This window comes from Aegilops tauschii, chromosome 2 (genome assembly GCF_002575655.3).
Source record: "Aegilops tauschii subsp. strangulata cultivar AL8/78 chromosome 2, Aet v6.0, whole genome shotgun sequence".
Lineage (NCBI taxonomy): Eukaryota > Viridiplantae > Streptophyta > Magnoliopsida > Poales > Poaceae > Aegilops > Aegilops tauschii.
The window spans coordinates 181,704,756-181,725,014 of record NC_053036.3 but is presented as its reverse complement, the minus strand read 5'-3'; the positions used below and the strand labels follow the sequence as shown (position 1 = coordinate 181,725,014).

Here is a 20,259-nt window from a genome sequence, read left to right as displayed (position 1 = left end):
CTGCGCTTGTCCCGCTCTCCTCGCTCCTCTGCGCCAGCGAGTGCATGCGACGCGCTGGCTGGTCGACGTAACTGGCTGCACGCACCATGGCCAGGCACTACTGTGTACCATGGCCTGTACTCCATCGGAAGCGCTGTGCCGCCGCAGCGCGCGTGCCATGCCCACCTTATGCATATCCCAGGCTCAGGCTCGGACGTGTCCGCGGAGGCGCGCTCGTCTCCGTACGTCCACCTGATCGGGGGTGCAGATGATTAGTAGATCGATTGACACGTGGCGTGCACATTGGCACGTTCCAATATCGTTCCTCCTGAACCATGCGCGTTTGCTCCGTACGTCATCGATGGTCGACGGCGAAATCCGGCCGGCGACGGTCGTATATAAGGGCGGCAAGCCCCACGAACCCTGCACGATTCTGGGATCTCACCAACACGGGCTGAGCGAGAACAGAGGGCAAGACACGAGATAGACAGGCAGCCTGATAATGACCTTACATTCATGGCATTAATAACCTGTACGTAACGGTAGGCTCTAAAGGCCCCGGATCCCTTCCTTTTAGGTAAGTCCAGCTTTTTGGCAGAAATTTTTCTTCAATTCATCAACGATCTAGCCTGCTCCAAACTGCTCATCACAATAGACGACCTCACCCCAGATCCGGTACCATTTTAAAGTGAGATCGCAGGTGGTGGCCTCTGCTTATTTGGTTCACTGATAGACTAGCTTGTCTGCGTTGGCAGAGCCATAGCACGAAGGAAAGAAGACTGACTCTAGCTAGTCTCCATTTTTTGCTCAGGGGATCTTCTTTACGAGTACTCTACATTGTTTGATCAGAAAGCCTTAGTTATATGCATGCTAAATTCTGTACCGTGGTACTTAAAAAAAACTTTTGATCTATTCATTACTTGTCACATTGTTTGTAACATAAATCACATGCAGATTCAGAGAACATCTAGCAACGACTACAATCATTTGAGCAAGCTGAAGACATGCCGCCGCCCAACGGCGGGGCTATGTGTATTCCTGGGGTGGTTGTGCCCCCCCCCCCTCCCCCAGCTTTGAACCAACCTGTGAAAGAATTTTTTTTAGCATTTGCCCGCCCCCCCCCCCCAACCAAACACTACTAGGAAAAGGCCTACTAATGGCGCACCTAATTTGGCCATTAATGGCGCATTAGTGGTGCGCCATTAGTAGCACGCCATTAGTATCTGGTATACTAATGGCGCACCCCAGATGCGCCATTAGTATATACAACAGTGCGCCATTAGTATGCCTCCCAGGGGGTACCCAGGTGCTTTGGCATACTAATGGCGCACAACAACAGGATGCGCCATTAGTAACTTCGGCATACTAATGGCGCACTGTTTAGTGATGCGCCATTAATATCCTTTGGCATACTAATGGCGCACTATGATGTGATGCGCCATTAGTATGAATATTAGGTTTTTTTTTCTGTTTTTTGCATAGGTTACAAAATGTATAATTGGACAAAATATAGACAGCACACATCAACAACAGATTCATCGAATACAATAAAAGATTAGTCTCTGAATACAATTCATCATTTTAGTCTCCGAATACAATTCATCATATTAGTCTCCGAATTGAAAAGACCGAACAAAGATAGAACATTATATTACAAGTCTCGAGACCGCGAGTTTGTCTTCACATTACAAGTCGATATCGATCATCTAAACTACCATCACATAGAAGAGAGTTGTGGTCATCACGATGAGCATCATCACGATGAAACTCGTCTTCATCCGGTTCCTCCAACGCTCCCTCCCCTCTCCCGCTAGATAGCGGGCGTATCTAGATTCGGCCTCGGCCCTAGTGGCGTACCCTTTGTAACTGTTACCGCTGAATCGGTGAACCTGTCTCCGACACTCCTCCCAGTCGTCGTAGACTCCGGGAACCTTACCCTTGTACACGACATACCACGGCATCGCTATGCAGTAGCCAAACGAAACGTTAGTACCAATTCACAGACAATACATAAGCAATATATAAGTATGTAACAGAACGATCGGAAGAGAAAAGCAAGACATTAATAGCATCGATTACATCTAAGTTGAAGGACTCTCGAAACCAAAGAGACATACTACAAGTTCATTAAAGTTTAATTACAACATGAGCCAATCGATGTTTCAGAACTAGACACAGCATCACTGCTTTCGACTCGACTCAAGGGACCGGAGCATGGATGAAGCCGCCGTCTATCGTGGGAGTCATGAAACAACGGGCGTTGTCAGCCTGCATTTGTAGGATTGTGTCGATGTCACTGTTGGACGGTTGATTTCTGAGGTAGAACTGCCCTGAGGTACGAAGGACATCTTGATGGATGATTTCCGCAAACTCCGACTGGATGCGAAAGAATTCTTGTCTGATGTCCACGTCCTGGATTGCCGACACGCTCGCGGCCCAATCTTTGAGTCTACTCGGTAGCAGTAGTTGATGATGGTCCTGTACGATCGCCCGCATGTGATGGATGGCGTAGTAGGCACCCTTCTGACCGCCAGGCGGCTGCTTGACGCAGCAGAACGTCGTATTGTGGGAGAACACGTGCTTGCCGTACTTACGAATAGGCCTGGTGAAGGTGCCTCCAGATTTGACGTAGCCGGGGAGAACATCATCAAGAACCTTCTTGACATTTGTGTAGTCTACGTTCGACTGACGGTCCGGGTCGAAATACGTGGCCATGGAATATTTGGGGCTTAGGAGGATGAGCGTGCAATGTGTGTCACTGCAGAAAACACGGAATGTTAAAAGAAAAACGATCGAAATCAAAGAATTCATATGTTACGGGGCGGTTGAGGGGAGGACTTACTCGGGAAAGTAAGGCACGAGGAAGTTATCCTTATCTTGGTTTGTCAGAATGACGCCTTCGAGGTAAGAACTCGCGACTTGCCGGTCCCCAGCGCTGCCCAAGATCTTGGCACGCATGTAGAAGGGGTCGACTATCACGATGTCCGGGGTCTCGTCGCGAATGATCCGCATCTCCATACTCAGCGAAAATAGCCGAACGAAGGTGTAGTGCAGCGGATGAAGGTTCAACATAGCGTGGATGTCATCAAACCGCAGGACGATCGTACCTCCGATGGAGTTATCCACAAAGCCCTTGCCCTCTGGCACCTTGGCCGCGAAAACCGGGTATGCCACATCCTTCTCTCGGAGACGCCGCTTCTCCAAAGAAAGAACACTGTCATGCAGACCCCGCATAGCACCGGTTGCAGCATCGAGCATATTTCTCGGTAGCATCGGCCTACCCACCACATGCACCCTCCTCGAGATATCCGCAGTTGAAGGTGGCCCGTCCTGAGCACGGATCGTACTCGGTGCCGGCTGGCCCGCACCCTTGTTAGTCTTTCTTTTGCGTGCCTTCTTCTTGATCTCCTGTAATGGGACCGAGTTCTGCTCACAGACTGCCTTCTTGAGTGTGTTGGGGCTGATCATATTTGGCACCTCGCCTATCTGAGGCTCGGTGAAGTCGGCAGCTGGAGGCGTCTCCTGAGAGCTGAACTGCAGACGACGCCTGTTGCAACTTGGCTTCTCCGCGGTACCAGCTAGATCGCACACGTCTTTTGTTGGGTTGGGTTCTTGAGAAGGAGGCCCCATGAAGTCGCCACTGTCCCCATGATCGGCAAAGTACTGATCGACGTTGGCAAATGTATCGTCGTCGTCGTCGTCGTTCTGATCCTGTGCCATATGCATGTTTGGATCCAGTGGCATAGGGATGTCCGGCACCGTTGCGGCGGTCTTGCCATGGGGCCGACTTGGCGCCGGCACAACTGGCGGTGTTGTCTTTGGGGTGGTGTCCCCCGCCCCCAAACGAATCTGGTCTTCGGCCAAAGCAGGGGCCAGCTCAGGCAGGCGCTAAGGTTCATCACGTCATCATCGTCGGCCCCGATGGGTCGAATCGGAGGTAACACCTCGTCGCAGCCTGGCAGCACCCGAACCAGTTGAACCCTAAACAAGTTGGGTGGCATCTGGGTACCGTGGAACAAGGGGTTGCCCGGTTGAACGATTTTGCCCTTGGCGACATCGACCAACTCGTTGTTCACGAAGTGCAGGAGAGTGCACGGAACGTCGGCGGCGCCCTGCGAAAACATGTAGGGCGTTAGGGATGCCTAGTCAAAGGCAAGGAGATGAAGTCCTCGGCCGAGAGAGGCTTAATTAGTTACCGTGATGATGGCGTCGAGCTCGGCTAATGTCGAGGCACCGCCAACGGCGGGCGTGCAGTTGACGGAGGGGCCGCTTGCTGCAGAGGTGCCGGCCGGCGTACACCCGGGTGCATTAAGCTCCCGTGCCGGCGTCGGAGACACCAATGCCGCCTCCGCCGGAGACACCAATGGCCCCGCCATCGCGTTCTGCGAGTTGCTGGCCGTGAAGCTAGGAATCGGGGGCGGCCCCTGTTGGCCGCCCGCAATCCACGCACTAATCCCCTGGATCAAGGTAGGCACAATGGCGGTGATCGTCGCTCCGAGTTGTTGTTGCACTTGCTCTTGGACAATCTCCGGAATCCGCGCCACCTGTGCCCTGAGTTCTTGAACCTCGCGCGCCTGGCTTTCGGAGCTGGTCTTTTTCTCCTTTCGCCCAGCAGTGTCATAGTATGACGACCATTTTGTCGACAAGCCTTTGCCGGCCACACGACCAGCTGACGTCGGCTTACTGAGCTTATCCTTGTTCTTCATTACATTCAACGCCCTATTTAGAGTGGTGTCCCAAGGGTTGCTCTTAGTTGACCCCGCGCTACTGCTTTCAGTCGCCTGCGGAAGGAATGTGAACCATTTAGAAATTTGGCTTCATTAATTATAATGCAACCATATGGAGCTAATTACGAGGGGGTGTATTCCTTACCAGAACAAGCTCAAGCGCCCTGGTCTTCGGATCCGTGGTAAGCTCCTTTGTTTTTGGGTCCTTCTTGTACCGGGCCCTGACAAAGTTCCTGGTCTGCTTGTCACCGTATTTATCGAAGAGGGGCGGTAGGCCTTGCTCGGCACGGTCCGCCTCCTCCTTGTCCCATATAGGCTCCGCCACTCTGTAACCGCCGGGACCGAGTGTGTGTTCCCCTAAGTTCAGCTCCCGCATTTCTTTCCCCCACTTACTTGATTCGGAGTTTGCGGTGCTCGAGCAATTGATCTTGAAGTCGTTGTAGTCATCTTCGGTGATCGAAGGATTTTTCTCCTTGATCTTCTCATAACTCTCACCTTTCTCGATCATTCTCTTCACATTGCTTTTCCAAGTAGACAGGGCCTTGCTCATCTTCGTGAGGGCAGCATTGTTCACTTTATTCCCTTTGAGGCTTGTGTTTTCAAATTCAGCGGGGAACTTGTATCGTTCGTGCAGCTTCGTGAAGAGGAGGTTGCGCAAATTCCCTCGGTCAGGATGCCTCAGGTTCTCGGTGTTGATCGAGACGGTGCTCCGGAGAATGCACCCGAGCTGAAGCGAGTACCCCTTGACTATTCGTTCGGGCGCCGTTGGATTCCCGTCGGAGTCCACTTCAGTAACTTCCTCCTTGAGGGTGCGGAGCACGGTCGGGCGCCGGTCCTTCCGTTGCCTCTTCGGTTGGCTGCCATCTGTGCGTGCGCCGCCATCATCAGTGGTGGCATCCTCGGCGGCACCATCAGTGGTGGCATCAGTGGGGTCATCCTCGGCGGTACCATCAGTGGTCTCAGGATCGGTGGGGAAGGCGGCGTCCTCATACAAGTGAGGTTGTTCCTCCATCTCCTGGGACAGCTTCCAGAATGGCTTGACGCTCGAACCCCCGGCCTCATCCTTGTTGGCCATGTTTCTCTCTAAATAGGAACAAAGTTTGGTCAAAAAGTTGGTTATTGTCAAGGAACAAGATCATGGTCTCATCATTTAGGGTTTGTCGACACCGAGGCATCCTAAAAGCTAAGCTTTTATCATTGAGGGTTTTTCGACGCCGAGGCACCCTAAAAGCCTAAGCTTTCATCATTTCGGTTTTTATCGACACCGAGGCACCCTAAAAGCCATGCATTAGTCACAAGTACGCCGGGGCACTTGATCCTACTTAATTACCTACTAAGATACCCCGGCCCATGCATTAGTCACAAGTACCCCATATGTCCTATTTTTAGCAAAGTCATGCTAAAATTCACGGAAAATTTCAGCATGACCTTTGCTGAAAATAGGACATATGGAGTACCCGAATTTGCCGGAACGGAAGTTAATCGACATTCCGGCAAACTCAAGGGCCTCTCGGGTGGACAAGGCAAAAAAGGCCTCCATCACAACATGGAAAATACATTGGCATGTGAAGAGGTGAAACAATATATGCATCTCCAAGCAGTATCATTCAACATTTTGGACAAAACATACGCTGGCTAGAAGAATAAAAATCTCCACCATTACTTTCTGAGAATTGCAGATTTCTCACTGTTGGGTGGTGGCCTAGTTGTATTTTCTCTCCGATACCAATGTTAAAGTGATGTATTAATAAAACTATCAATGATTTCTGCTAAGAGTAAACACATCATATACACTTGAAAACTCCCCAACCACAATGAATAAGTGTAATGAGCTGAATATGCATGCACGCTCCGCCTTTCGTATTGGGATTTGTCACTAAAAAGACGCAGAGTTTGAAATTTGAACCAAGTAAAGCAAAGAGGGAACCAATCATATATACTTGCTAGCTCGCCAATATGAATACTCTACTTCAAGATAGTTGGCCAATATGATCATTCCAGGTAACTTAGTTCCATTTTTTTTCTCAATGTATATTTAATAACATCTCAGAGAAAGAACACTTGACATGGTATTTTTTTGAACTGCGGATTATTCTAAGTACAGCCAAAGACAGCCCAAAGAACTAGGCCACCACCCTAACCATCCTATACAACTAGGCCACCACCCTAACCAATATTTTTCTTTTCTATACATCTTCTTGACCATCTACTACAATTGATACATCCTATCAAGAATGGTACACATCACCATATATTGCAAAGATGTACTGGTCAGCAGCAATTTTAACAAGATGTACTGGACAACAGCAAATTGAGCAAAAAAATGTACTGGATAGCAGTATATACAGGGGGAGAGGAAGAGGGGTTGGTACCTTGGGAGAGGAGGGTGTGCTTGGCTCTGCCGCCGTGCCTGAGTAGCAAGCACCTACGCCCCTGCCTTGTTCCACTTGTATCCTGCAGATCGAGAGAGGATGAGATGAATCAGATCAGTTGCTCATGCTTTTTACAAATTGTAGCTACTGTTTTTTATACCTAAACAAAATTGCCCTAGCTATATTTGCTACTGTTTTTATACCTAATTTTTTGCTACTGTTTTTTTAATTTGCTACTGCTTTTTTTATTTGCTACTGTTTTTATACCTAAACAAAATTTCCCTAGCTATATTTGCTACTCTTTTTTTATTTGCTACTGTTTTTATACCTAATTTTTTTGCTACTGTTGTTTGGACTACTCCGTCAGCTCCTGTGACTGCCAGAATAAGTGCCGTAACATTTTTGAAGCTAACCTGACTACCCTGGCTGTGTTGTTTTGTTCCATAGTTGCTTTTTGTGTGTAGATTACTACTGGAGTAGTATTGTAACTAAACGTGTTACCGTCTGAGTATTCCACGGATGTTATTTGGGTACTTCTGACTAGATTATAGATTTTTTAGAAACATCTCTATTGCTCTGCTCTTTCTAGAACTTCAACTTTGACGTAACTGAATTATAGCTGTAGCTATGTAACTAAATCTGTTATTTTAGAACACCATTGGTGTTAATTGGGTACTGTCTCCTCGAAAGTGCAGTCGACTTTAGATTTCGGTTGTATTGATTTTCTGAACAATTAGAGAAATGATTCATATGATTTTTCGAGGAAAATGTCGAGTGTAGATGCCAATGATATGGTTTGTGTATAATTTCCGTTGATCTTTTTTCTCCACATTTTAAGCTTGTTGTTCCAGTTCACAACTGCAGTCTGCTAGGCAATGGTTTGACTGCTTCAAAACTCGTGTTTGTTTCCTAATCAGATACTACAAACGATGAATGTGCCACTTTTTTTCTGGTTGCGGTTTGAGTGCAGATTACTGAAGAACGTGTCCACTCTGTTTGTTTCTAATCTCTTATCTTTTTTAGGGATTTTCTAGCCTATATTGATCTGCTCTCTCCAGAACTTCAAACCTTGATGTTCCAACTCCCAACCGCAGTCAGTTAGCCTAGCACTGAAAATGGGCGTTGGCTGATGATTTATCCGCGCTTTATTGATGCCTAAAATTTACAAAGGGGAAGGAGGAGGCCGGAGGGGGAGGGAGAGGTGGGGGCAGTACCTGAGGAGGCGGAGGAGGCCGGAGGGGACAAGGAGGAGGTCGGAGCGGCGCGGCGGTGGCGCGGACGAGGAGGAGGGCGAGGACGAGGACGAGGACGACGGGGCGGCGGCGTCGGGAGAGGAGAGGGGAAGGGGATCGAGGGCGACGTCGAGGGGCGAGGAGGAGGTCGGGGCAGCGGCGTCGGGAGAGGAGAGGGGAAGGGGCAGCGGCGTCGGGGCGTCGGGGCGGAGACGAGGACGACGGGGCGGCATCGAGGCGGCGGGGCAGCGGCGTCGGGAGAGGAGAGGGGAAGGGGATCGAGGGCGAGGGCGAGGGAGAGAGAGGGGATAGGTTATCTTCCAACAGGTACATCCATACTAATGGCGCACCTCACCCTGGTGCGCCATTAGTATTTTTTTTTGATTTCTGCTCGAGCCAACAGGTTATCTTCCACCTTACCTGATCCACACCAAGTTCCCTCTACTAGCTCGACTGGTCAGCAGCCAGTTCTCACACCAGGAGGTCCTGGGTTTGATTCCCAGGCTCCACAATTTTTTTATGCATTTAAAATGCTGTTTGATATTTATTTGTGTTTAAATATGTTCAAACTTGTTTAAATCATAACAGTAATATTTTTTTATAAGACAGTAATAATTTTTTAAAAATATCATCAAACAGTAATGCCGGTGGAGCGGGGGAGGGTGCGCGGGGTAAGGGGGGCCGGTGGACCGGGGGGTGCTCGGCGGCGAGGGGGACCGGATCTGGCGAGGTGGGATAGCTAGCGATCGAGATGGAGGGGGATCGAGATCGAGTGTCCATGAAATTTAAAAATATTCATGATAGTTCAAAAAGTGCCCATGAAATACAATCGAGAAATGAAGGCTACGATTTAAATACAATCGATCTTAGCTAGCTATCTGTTCACAATCTTCTTGCCCTTCTTTTTCGCAAATGGAGTTCTTCTGTGGAACGGACGTCCTTTAGGTAGGGTGGTCCTGCTTCTTCTTGTGGTGTATGCTGCTACTTCATCATCGCCGTCATGTTCGATTCTCGGGTCGCCGTACTTGTCGAAGTCTTGCTCATTGGCTACTCCATTCATTCCGATGATCTTCCTTTTGCCTCTCCTCACGACAACACGACTGGGCTTTGACGGGTCGGTAATGAAGAAGCATTGGTCCACTTGGGAAGCCAGTACCCATGGCTCATTTTTCGCGGTGACGTTTGCGCCTGCGGTCTTGGATTTGGCTTCGGGTATAACCATGGTGGTGAAATACCGGTCTTCTTTTAGGACGCTCTTGGCCCATCTGACACGGAACATCGGGACCTTCTCTCCAGCGTAGCTCAGCTCCCAGATCTCCTCGATCCTTCCGTAGTATCTGTCCTTGTCGTTACCGGAGTAGGATTCCATCGTTACCCCGGAGTTCTGATAACCATCGCTCTTCATGTCCTTGGCCTCGGTGTAGAATGTGTAGCCGTTGATATCGTACGCCTCATAGGTCATCAGGTTGTGCTCGGCGCCCTGTGACAAGGCGAATATGAGTTGTTCTTCCGCAGAAGAATCCTCATGTAAAGGGTACGACAGAAGCTTCTGCTTGAACCAACGCGTGAAACATGAGTTGTGCTCTTTGAGTATATCTCTGTCCGTCCTCTGTTGGCCTCGGTCATTGTACGTCTTCTTAATAAAGGTTTTGTGCTCTACCACCCAAGGATCGACCACGTCTATGTGTTGTAGCGCGACTAGGTTTGCTCTTTCAAAGTCGGCGAGTCGACCCTCGAAGTCGACATGCATTTCGCGGCGACCCTCACGGTGACCCCATCCAGCGAGCCTGCCGAGGTGCCTGTTGACGGGCAGACCAACGGGGTTCTCGATGCCTAGATAATTCGTGCAGTAGGAGATGCACTCTTCGGTCAGAAAGCCCCTGGCTATGCTTCCCTCTGGACGTGACATGTTGCGAACGTATCCTTTGATGACACCATTCATCCTTTCGAACGGCATCATGCTGTGCAGGAACGTCGGCCCGAGTTGGATGATATCGTCCACGATATGGACTAGCAGATGCACCATAACGTCGAAGAATGCGGGCGGGAAGTACATCTCAAGCTCGCATAGTATCACCACGATCTCTTCCTGTAGCCTTCTGAGTTGCCTCACGCCAACAGACTTCCGAGAGATGACGTCAAAAAAGTTGCATAGGCCAAATAGCGTTTCACGGACGTGCGCGTCCATGATCCCACGGATTGCAACTGGAAGTATCTGCATCATCAGCACGTGACAGTCGTGAGACTTCATCCCGCTGAACTTCAGCTTCGCTAGGTCTAGGTATCTGCTTATCTTCCCCGCGTAACCGTAAGGAAGTTTTACTCCTACGAGGCAGGTGAAAAACTGCTCGATCTCCTCCTGACTTAGAGTGAAGCACGCGGGAGGGTAGTCATTTCCGGTCTTCTTGGCCTTTTTGCCTTTGCGACGACTTTCCGTGTCCTGCTTCGCCTCATCATCATCATCATCATCATCATCATATATAGCGTGAAGCTCCTGCCTGATGCCCATTGATTTCAAGTCTGCCCTTGCTTTCGGCCCATCTTTGGTCCTCTCTGGCATGTTGAGCAGGGTACCAAGCAGACTCTCGCACACGTTCTTCGTGATATGCATGACATCAAGGCTGTGAGGCACACGGTGGATCTTCCAGTACGACAAGTCCCAGAAAACAGACCTCGTTTTCCATACCTTCAGCAGCGGCTTTGGCGCCTTTCGCTTCTTTCCCGGCTCTGGCGCCTTTTGCTTCTTTCCCGGCAGTGGGCAGTCTTTCCAATTTTTCAACAGCTCGTCTATTTCCTCGCCGCTCCTCGTACGCGAGCGTCCTCGGGGTTCGGTTTCACCATCGAATAGATCCTTGCGTTTTCTCCACGGGTTATCGTCGTGAAGCCACCTTCGATGTCCCATGAACACGGTTTTCGAAGACCCGGGATCTCTATCTAGCTGGCGATACGTTGTGTCATCCATGCACCTGACGCATCCAGAAAATCCGTGGACCACCTGCCCCGCGACATATCCGTAACCGAGATAGTCGTGCACCGTCGTGAGCAGCGCGGCTCTCATAGGGAAATATTCTTTCTCTGCGGCGTCCCACGTATTGGCTGGCGTTTTCCACAGCGTGTCAAGCTCCTCTTTCAGCAGCCCCAGATATAGATTGATGTCGTTCCCTGGTTGTTTCGGTCCTTCAATTAGCATACTCATGTGAATGTACTTCCTCTTCATGCACAACCAGGGGGGAAGGTTGTACATCCACACAAACACAGGCCAGGTGCTATGTGTGCTTCTCTGGCTGCCAAACGGATTGACTCCATCGGTGCTCGCGCCCAGCACGATGTTCCTTGGATCGTTCCCAAATTCTAGGTCTTCGAAGTTCAACGCTTGCTACTGGCTCGCATCCTTAGGGTGACTCAGCATCTTGTCTTTTTTATCTATCTCCGGATCATTTGCGTCATCTTCTCGCTTCTTCTCCTCCCTATCCGCGTGCCAACGCAGGAGCTTTGCTACCTTAGGGTCCGCGAAATACCGCTTCAGACGAGGAGTGATCGGAAAGTACCACACCACTTTTCGAGGAGCTTTCTTCCTCTTCTTGTATCGAGTGACGCCGCACACCGGACATATGGTAGACTCCGCGTGCTCGTCCCGATAAATGATGCAATTGTTCATGCACACATGGTATTTCACGTGCGGTAAATCCAGAGGACACACGATTTTCTTCGCCTCCTCCAAACTGGTCGGGCACTTGTTCCCCTTGGGAAGACGTTCGTGCCAGAATGACATGTTCTCGTCGAAGCATGCGTCGGTCATTTTGTGTTTTACCTTCATCTCCAGAGCCATGAGCGTTACTTTCAGGCGGGTATCCTCGGGCCTGCATCCTTCATACAATGGAGTAACCGCGTCTAACTCAAGTTGATCCATCTTGGCTTTCTCTCGGGCGGCAGCTCTTGCGTTATCCGTCTGCTTGAGAAGCAGCTCTTGAATATGAGGGTCCTGCACCCAGCCCATCGATGGTCCAGCGTCGTCTGCTCCGCCGGCATCATCATCTTCATGATCATGCCCGTCGTCTGCTCCGGCATCTTCCTCATCATCATGTCCTGCATCTTCTACATGATGACTGTGTACAGCATCACCGTCGTGATCATCTCCTGGGGATTCTTCGTCTTCTCGCCCGCCCGAGCCGCGGTGGTTGTCTTGCTGCCCTTCCTCATTTCTTGCCCGGCCCCCATGGACGACTTCGTAGTCATCTTCATCACCTTGCCACCGATAGCCATCCATGAAACCACGCAAGAGCAGGTGGTCCCGCACCTGCCAGGATTCCGGGTCCGCAATAAGGCTCTTCAGCTTGCATCTTCGACACGGACATCTTATCTCCGTCTCGTTCTTTTGAAGCATCTCGGCCTTCGCGGACCTCAAAAACCTATTCACGATGCCTTCGGTCATCATGCAGACCATGGTCGCCTGCGGGGTAGAGCAAAACGATATTTTAGAACCAAGAAAAAATTTGGCATGACTTTCCCTAAAAATAGGACCAAAAAGAATGCTTAATGCCAAAATTCTCGCCGAAACGGAAATGAATCAATATTCCGGCAAAATATTGGCAACTATCGCATTTCAAATACCGGTACACCTCCAAACACAAACACATATGCAACACCACAAACATATGCAATGCCACGAACATACATAGATCTAGCTAGGCCATAAAAAGTGCATGTGCACATTGTTGTAGGGGAGAACAACATAAATATAGCTTCCCCCTTACTTACCTATCAAAACAAGGTAATTTAACCACTTAAATTGAATGAATCTATGATGGAAATGAGGTGAAAAAGAGGAGGCACCCGAGACAAGGAGGAGGTGGGGAGAATGAAGTGGGGAGAAAGTGAGTGTGGGTAGGAGAGACTGTCCAAAATATCTTGTTGCTGCCCACTTACTAATGGCGCACCAACTCTAAATGCGCCATTAGTAATCCAGGTTACTAATGGCGCACCTTCTGGTGGTGTGCCATTAGTATGTTTGGACAGGCGCACTAGTTAAATTTTTTTTTTGATACTAATGGCGCACCCAGGGCAAGGTGCGCCATTAGTATGTTTGGACAGGCGCACTAGTTAAAAACAATTTTTTTTAAATACTAATAGCGCACCCTGGGTCAGGTGCGCCATTACTAGTTGTAACTAGTAATGGCGCACTGTGTCCGGATGCGCCATTAGTATGTTTGGACAGGCGCACTAGTTAAAAAAAACTTTTTTTATACTAATGGCGCACCCTGGGCCAGGTGCGCCATTACTAGTTACAATTAGTAATGGCGCACTGTGTCTGGATGCGCCATTAGTATGTTTGGACAGACGCACTAGTTAAAAAAAAATTGATACTAATGGCGGACCCAGTGCCAGATGCGCCATTAGTAGTTTCAACTCTAATGACGTATCAGAAGGTGGTGCGCCATTAGTATATATACTAATGGCGCACCGCTTGTGTGGTGCGCCATTAGTATCAATCCCATCTATAGCCCTTTTTCTAGTAGTGAAACACTCATATTTTTCGCTCTTTCCTCACTGCTGCCTAGCAAACCTTGTTATAGTAGACATCATAAAATCGTCGTGCTAAGCCCCCACAGGACGAGCACACCAGGACATCAACCTTCGCTAGATCGCCTTATGGGCCGGTGGCGGCGCCAACGGGAGGCAAGAAGCCCTTGTCGTTTGGGAGTCACCTTTTCGTGTGATTAACTAACTGAAGTACTCCTTCCGTAAAGAAATATAAGAGCATCTAGATTATTGGATTGTGTATCTCCCAAGTTAGATGTGGAGACCGCATGTTAGCTCAAAATTCTTCACGAACGTGACAAATCTTGGATTGTCATGTGCCAGTTTAGCGAACCAGTACAACAAAGAAGAAGAAGATGTCGACAGCTTCTATACTGGCCAGCGCAAACGCCAGTCCACCTCCAACACGCAATGATTTGAACGTATCCACGCATGGCCACGGGCATACGGGCCGTCAATTTATTGCACAGTGACTGGAGCACAAGTGCAGAACATGCCGGCGGCACGAGCAATAGATGGCACTCGAGTAGGAGCGCACGTCGACGAAAATCGCCACGGAATTCCCGGTGGAAAAGGCTACGTACCGTACACTCACATCGTCGGCACATTGCGCCCCAACCCATTTGACTGACCCGGCCATCGGGCCATGGAGTTAAAACTTGTCGCGTCGTCACCTGTGAGAAACATGTTGGAGCAACCGTCGGAACATTTTACATTTTTGACTGATTGAATTTACCAGCGTCGCAACAACATTGAGCACATGCGGTGACGATCGATGTGTCGCCCGTCTCTTTTCCGCCCTGGAAAGCAAAGCTTGCGGCAGCTGGCTGGCGTGCGTGAAATCGATTTACCGTGGACCCGGCAATTACCTTCCGTGCGGAAACCGAGCACCTGGGCCCACATGTAAGCCTGCTTTCCCAAAGCTGACTGCTGTTCCTACAGGCATGGTGGCCATGCTCGTGCCTGATGTCATGAGAGCCGTTTGCGTCCACAGCGTTGGACAGATACGCACGCGTATACGGCGGCTTTCGAAAAACAGATACGCGTATACGCAGTGTCACGAGTAGCACCATGCACTCTTCGTAGTGGTAGTAGGAGTAATAGTACGTACGCATGGACGTCTACAGCGCCATGCACGTTGCATGCACGAGGCGGGAGAGCTAGGAGGGACAGCGGCCCTGTGGCCACGTGGAGCCCATCTAGCGGAGGGTCTGCCCGTAAAGGTAAAGCATGGCAGCTGCTGCCCGTCTCCGTCCCGCCACGTGGCATTTGCCCGTTTCTGCGTTGACCACCCTTGCTTATTTTCTTTCTTTCCATCTACTCATACGTATCTACAGAGCCCAGTACCCTAGCGTACTGCTAGGGTTTTCTACCGGTACACGGAGATGAATTTCAACCTCAGATGTTTCCAGAACACTGGCAACTTCAACATACAAAATCTCACGTACCGCATGAAGACTTTTCAAAACAGAAGCGAGAAGAAAGAAAAGATCAGTAATGAGCACATGGTTTTGGTCTTATTTTGCAGCACCGAAACATTGTAGTTTACCACTACTCCACATCCCAATATATTCATCCACCAACCTAGCATCTTTTTTTTTACGGGAAAATACCAGCCTAGCATCTGCTACTACTACGACTGCCGCAAAAATCACTCCAGGGAACACAAGAAAAGCCAAGGGAAACAAAAAAAAAAGCAATTAGTAAATGACAGCTACCACCACCGGTTCTCTGGAATCTGCATCGCTGCTTACTTCACCTCGAGTCGAGAAGATTAAAATGGAAAAGAAATCGGAAAAGGTAAAAAAGAACAACAGGGCAAGAGTAAATTCCCGGCTCTTCCAGCTGTCGCGCCCCATGGGGTCCTGCCGCACCGCACGCCGCCTACCCCCACTGGGACTGGGAAGGTGGGCCCATGCATCGCTTCTTGGCATCGGCGACGTTGGCCGCCGATCCGACGGTCCGGTCGCTCTCCGAGCTGGCGCTGCGGTAGTGGCCGTGCCCGAGGACCGTCACCGGCGTCTCGGCGCTCGCCGCTGGTCCGAGGCTGACGCCGACCACGCCGCAGACCGCTGCCATCACCTCGCCGCACTCCCGTAGCTTCTCCTGGACAGAGGGTTAATCATTGTGAGAAGAGCGCACGAAATTATCAACTCCGGCGAGAAAACAACAAGGCTTATCGGCAGTGCGGGTCAATCGCTGCGCTCGGGCGCGTTTCACGAGGAAAATAACTACGAAAAGGCGAACAGTTGGGGTGGCCATGGTCTCCTCTCCCAAAGGATCTGGAGTGTGTTTGGCGCGGCATGACATGACAGGCGGTGGTTACTTGGGCGATTCGATTTAGTAGTGGAGAATTAAGGGGGGGTTTAGTTGGCAGTGGAGAACAAAAATGTGCGGTTTTATAAGATCATGCTCACGCTATTTACAAAGGGGCAAGCGGCCACGGCGGCTTGGAAGGCGGGGAGGTGGGCGACGGCGATCTCCCCGGCGGCGGCCAGCAGCGCCGACGCGGCCACCACGGACGGCGAGAACTCCGCCATCTTCACCTCTGCGGAAGGGAAGAGGTCAGCGGTTGAGCGGGCGATGAATCTGAGGGCAAAGCGTTCGGGTTTGCTTGGCATTGCCATGCCGGGGGAGCGCGCGCACGTACCGGGCTGGGCGCGGAGGAGGAGGTCGACGGCGCGCTCCTTGACGGCGTCCAGCAGGGCCAGGTGCCGCGGCGGAGGGAAGCACGCCGAGAGGAAGAAGCCGAGGAAGGCGAGCGGCGTGACGGAGCGCGCGCGCCACTCCAGAGCACCCAGCACCACCCGCTCCATGCGCTGGATGGTCACCGCGTCGAACATGAACTCCTCGTCCCTCTGCAACCCACGTACGCACGCCAACAGACACTTGATTGACAACTAATCCCCATATGAACTCGCGACAGAGCAACCCAAAAGGAAAAGGGCAATAATCATCGTACTTGGATGTAGTCCATGGAGATTGCGTCGACGCGCTGCATCTTGGCGGCGATGGAGAGGCAGCTGATGGCGAGCAGCCGCGGCGCCCATGGCTTGCGCTCGAACTGCGGGGCAGAACCACGGGCTGTCAGATCAGACCGAAATATTGTGGATTCTTGAAAGAAAGACACCATCTTTCGCCTTCTTACCGGCAATTGGCCCTTGGAGAGGAAGCGATCCACGTAGTTCAGCGCGAGGTAGGCCACCCGCGGGTGCACGGCGAGCTCCCCGTCGTACCGCACCTGGGCCAACCGAGGCTGATCGGATCAGAAAGGGAAGGGGACGAACCGCTCGCGAGAAAGAACCCCATGAAGGAAGACTACCTTGGAGATGAATCGGGCGGCGTCGCGGCGGACGGCGGAGGCGGCGGCGGACACGGAGGGCGCGTGGTGGGCCTCGGCGTCGAGGAGGCTGGCGATCGGCTCGTCGGCGGGGCTCGTGAAGGGGTTCTCCAGGTCGAACTCGTACTCGTAGCCGTAGACGTACTCGTCCTTCCCCGGCATGTCCATGGCGTCCGTACGAGGAAGGGGCAAGAACACGCCAAGAAGCGCAGGCTGTGGCTTTATGGGGGAGAGGAAGCCACCATTGCTGCCTGCTACGCAGTGTGCTAGTACTAGCTGTGTCTGGTTGGGAAGATGGCCTTTAATAAGGAAACCGTCGGGGTCCGGGGACAATGGCACGAAAGGTGTGGATTTGGGGTTCTTTTTGTAAAGATCGTGGAGACGGCGAGGCCCGAGACAGGAGGAAGGGGGAGGGCATGGAGGAAAGAGAGATCGAGGAAAAAGTTTCTGGTGGCGACCCACCTGTCATGGATGCGAAATGATCGCTGTGCTTGTGCGTGACCCTGTGAGACCCGACGAGTTACTCCGTGGCGGCCCCATGCGTTTTGTCTTTTGACAGCTCTCATCCATGTGAAGAAACGTGGTATAGTAATTCTTCCTAAAAATGTTGACGGCATTGTACAACACTAATCACCACATTTTTGGTGGACATAAGTAGAGATCCTTGTAACTTTTCTTTTTTGCGGGTGAATTTTTTTTTTGCGGGTGAGGTCCTTGCAACTATGGCGCATTTCCCCCTAAAAAATTCTAGGGCAAATCTCTATTGCGAGATGATGCTAATTCTTAGCATTTCAATCTTAAAAGAAGGAGATCACGCGAATGCAGCAACTGCTCACGATGGCGGTTTCAGAGGGAGGCGGCGAGATTTGCGGGAAGAGTCCTTTCTCTCTCCCCCTCGCCTCGCCTTTGAAAGGGCACAGAGCTCAATCGTCAACTTAATCCAGTTGTTTGTAGTCAAGATCCATCCATCCACGTGCCGGAATCTAGGAGCCATAACGGGCGGCAGCGCAGTAACCACGCGATAACCCAGGCATCGTCATAGCAATTTTCCAGCACGCGCCAACGTACCCATCTGTCAGAGTCTGCAATGCGCGAGTGCCGAGGAGATTGCGTTCTTCGTTGTCCAGTCAAATCCCACTATTTACGCGACTAAATGAATTTGGCAACACACAAAAGATTCGTCATGATGTCATTCACATCACTAATCGTATTTCCCCTTAGTCGGGTAAAATATGAACCCTATTATGACAACTCCGGGTCAAATGTTTCGTGCCAATTCACAAAAATAATCAAGTGACCTGACACTCGGCACAGATAAGTTTTGTAATCTAGGTGCTGTTAATCCATCTCCTGAAGATTGCTAGATTACTCGGGTACGCCCTAAACGAGGGGAAATTTTGGTATCCTTTGTTGCATGGGTTAGGGCTTCAATACGGAACCAAGTCCTGAAATTCGCAAGTTCGGATCTGATGAAGATGAATGAACGACGTTCCTCGAGGATACTGACTCGCATCTCCTCGAGAGAGTCAGACCAGGCGCCAACATCATCACTCGAATTATATGATACGCCAACGGTTGAGCCGCAAGTCAGCCTCTCCCAAAAGATGATCGAGTATCACTGGTTCTTTTTTTTCGTAACTTGTTTGAATTAACCATTTCCACGTGTGTTTGCCTTCTAGAGTCCATCAGGGTCTCTTCACAAGTAAACTAGCAGCGTCTCGAGTCCGAAGATCACTCGGAACATATGTTCCACTACGGATCCTATCGGAATCTAGTTCTTTTGAGGGTTTGGTTGATTTATGTATCGATACCCTGACAGACTCGAGTGCTAATGACAAGGCAATTCCCCACCACATAGGCCCACAATGACATAAGGCCCGGCTAAGAGCCTAGGCAGGCCTAGGCCCATGTATGCTATGGACCCAGTCAGGATCAGGAATGGGGGACAGGCCATCAGTTAGAGTGAGCACGAGTTGGGGACCAACTATCCACTAGGTTGCCTGCTACTTGTGAGCTGGTTGGGATTTTCCTTGAAGAGAAATGGTGGAGCAATATAGTAGCGGACAGTATTTCCCTCAGTAGAGAACCAAGGTTATCGAACCAATAGGAGACTCACGCAAACAACCTTTAGCAGTACCTACACACAGAAGAGCAAATACTTGTACCCAACGCGGGCAAGAGGATTGTCAATCCCCTTGTGCTCGTTAATTGCAAGGATTAAATTTGATAATAGTAGATAGAAAATATGCAAAGTAAAATAAAAGTAATAAAGTTGTAGCAAGGTATTTTTGGTTTTTGTAATATGATTAAAATATATCCGGGGGGCATAGTTTTCACTCAAGGCATCTCTCTCATAAAAATAACATACGGTGAGTACACAAATTACTGTTGGGCAATTGATAAAAAAGCGCATAGTCATGGCGTTATTCATGGCATGATCATGTATATAGGCATTACGTCCGTGACAAGTAGACCGACTCCTACCTGCATCTACTACTATTACTCCACCAATCGACCGCTATCCAGCATGCATCTATGGTATTAAGTTCATGACAAACGGAGTAATGCTTTAAGCAAGATGACATAATGTAGACAATAAAACCAAGCAATATGATTAAACCCTGCCGTTTTCCCCTTATACAATACGTGTCACGCTACCCTTGCGGTCACTGGATGAGGACACCGCAACATTGAACCTACTACTATGCACCACTTCCATTGAAGATCAATGAATCAACTTGGCCAAAGAAAACCCATAGACCGAAAAGCATTACATAGCTATAACATTTATACATAATAAAGTTCAGAAAAGACTCAATTACTTCCAATGAATTATCCAATCATAAACCCACAGTTCATCGGATCCCAGCAAACACACCGCAAAATAAGATTACATCGGATAGAACTCCGAGGAGAACATCGTATTGAAGATCAAAGAGAGAGAAACCATCTAGCTAATCACTATGGACCCGTAGGTCTATGGTATACTACTCACAGATAATCGGAGGTGCAGTAAGGTTCATATAGAAGCCCTCTCTGATCGATTCCCCCTCCATAGAGTACTAGAGAAG

The 20,259-nt window shown here is 50.0% G+C and overlaps 1 protein-coding gene across 2 annotated transcripts; it reads right to left on the bottom strand.

Moving 5' to 3' along the window:
• Positions 1-15,343: 15,343 nt before the first annotated feature.
• Positions 15,344-17,530, bottom strand: LOC109787192 (cyclin-D6-1). Of its 2 annotated transcripts, none has more exons than XM_020345750.4 (6): positions 17,171-17,530; positions 16,997-17,089; positions 16,811-16,912; positions 16,499-16,706; positions 16,266-16,396; positions 15,344-15,954 (listed from the first exon to the last, which is right to left on the bottom strand). In XM_020345750.4, exons 1-6 carry the CDS (start codon positions 17,354-17,356, stop codon positions 15,733-15,735), a joined length of 942 nt encoding a protein of 313 aa, XP_020201339.1. In that variant the 5' UTR covers positions 17,357-17,530; the 3' UTR covers positions 15,344-15,732. The 2 variants fall into 2 exon arrangements, with proteins under 2 accessions (XP_020201339.1, XP_020201343.1); XM_020345754.4 differs by having other exon boundaries at positions 16,275-16,396; positions 17,171-17,529.
• Positions 17,531-20,259: the final 2,729 nt, after the last annotated feature.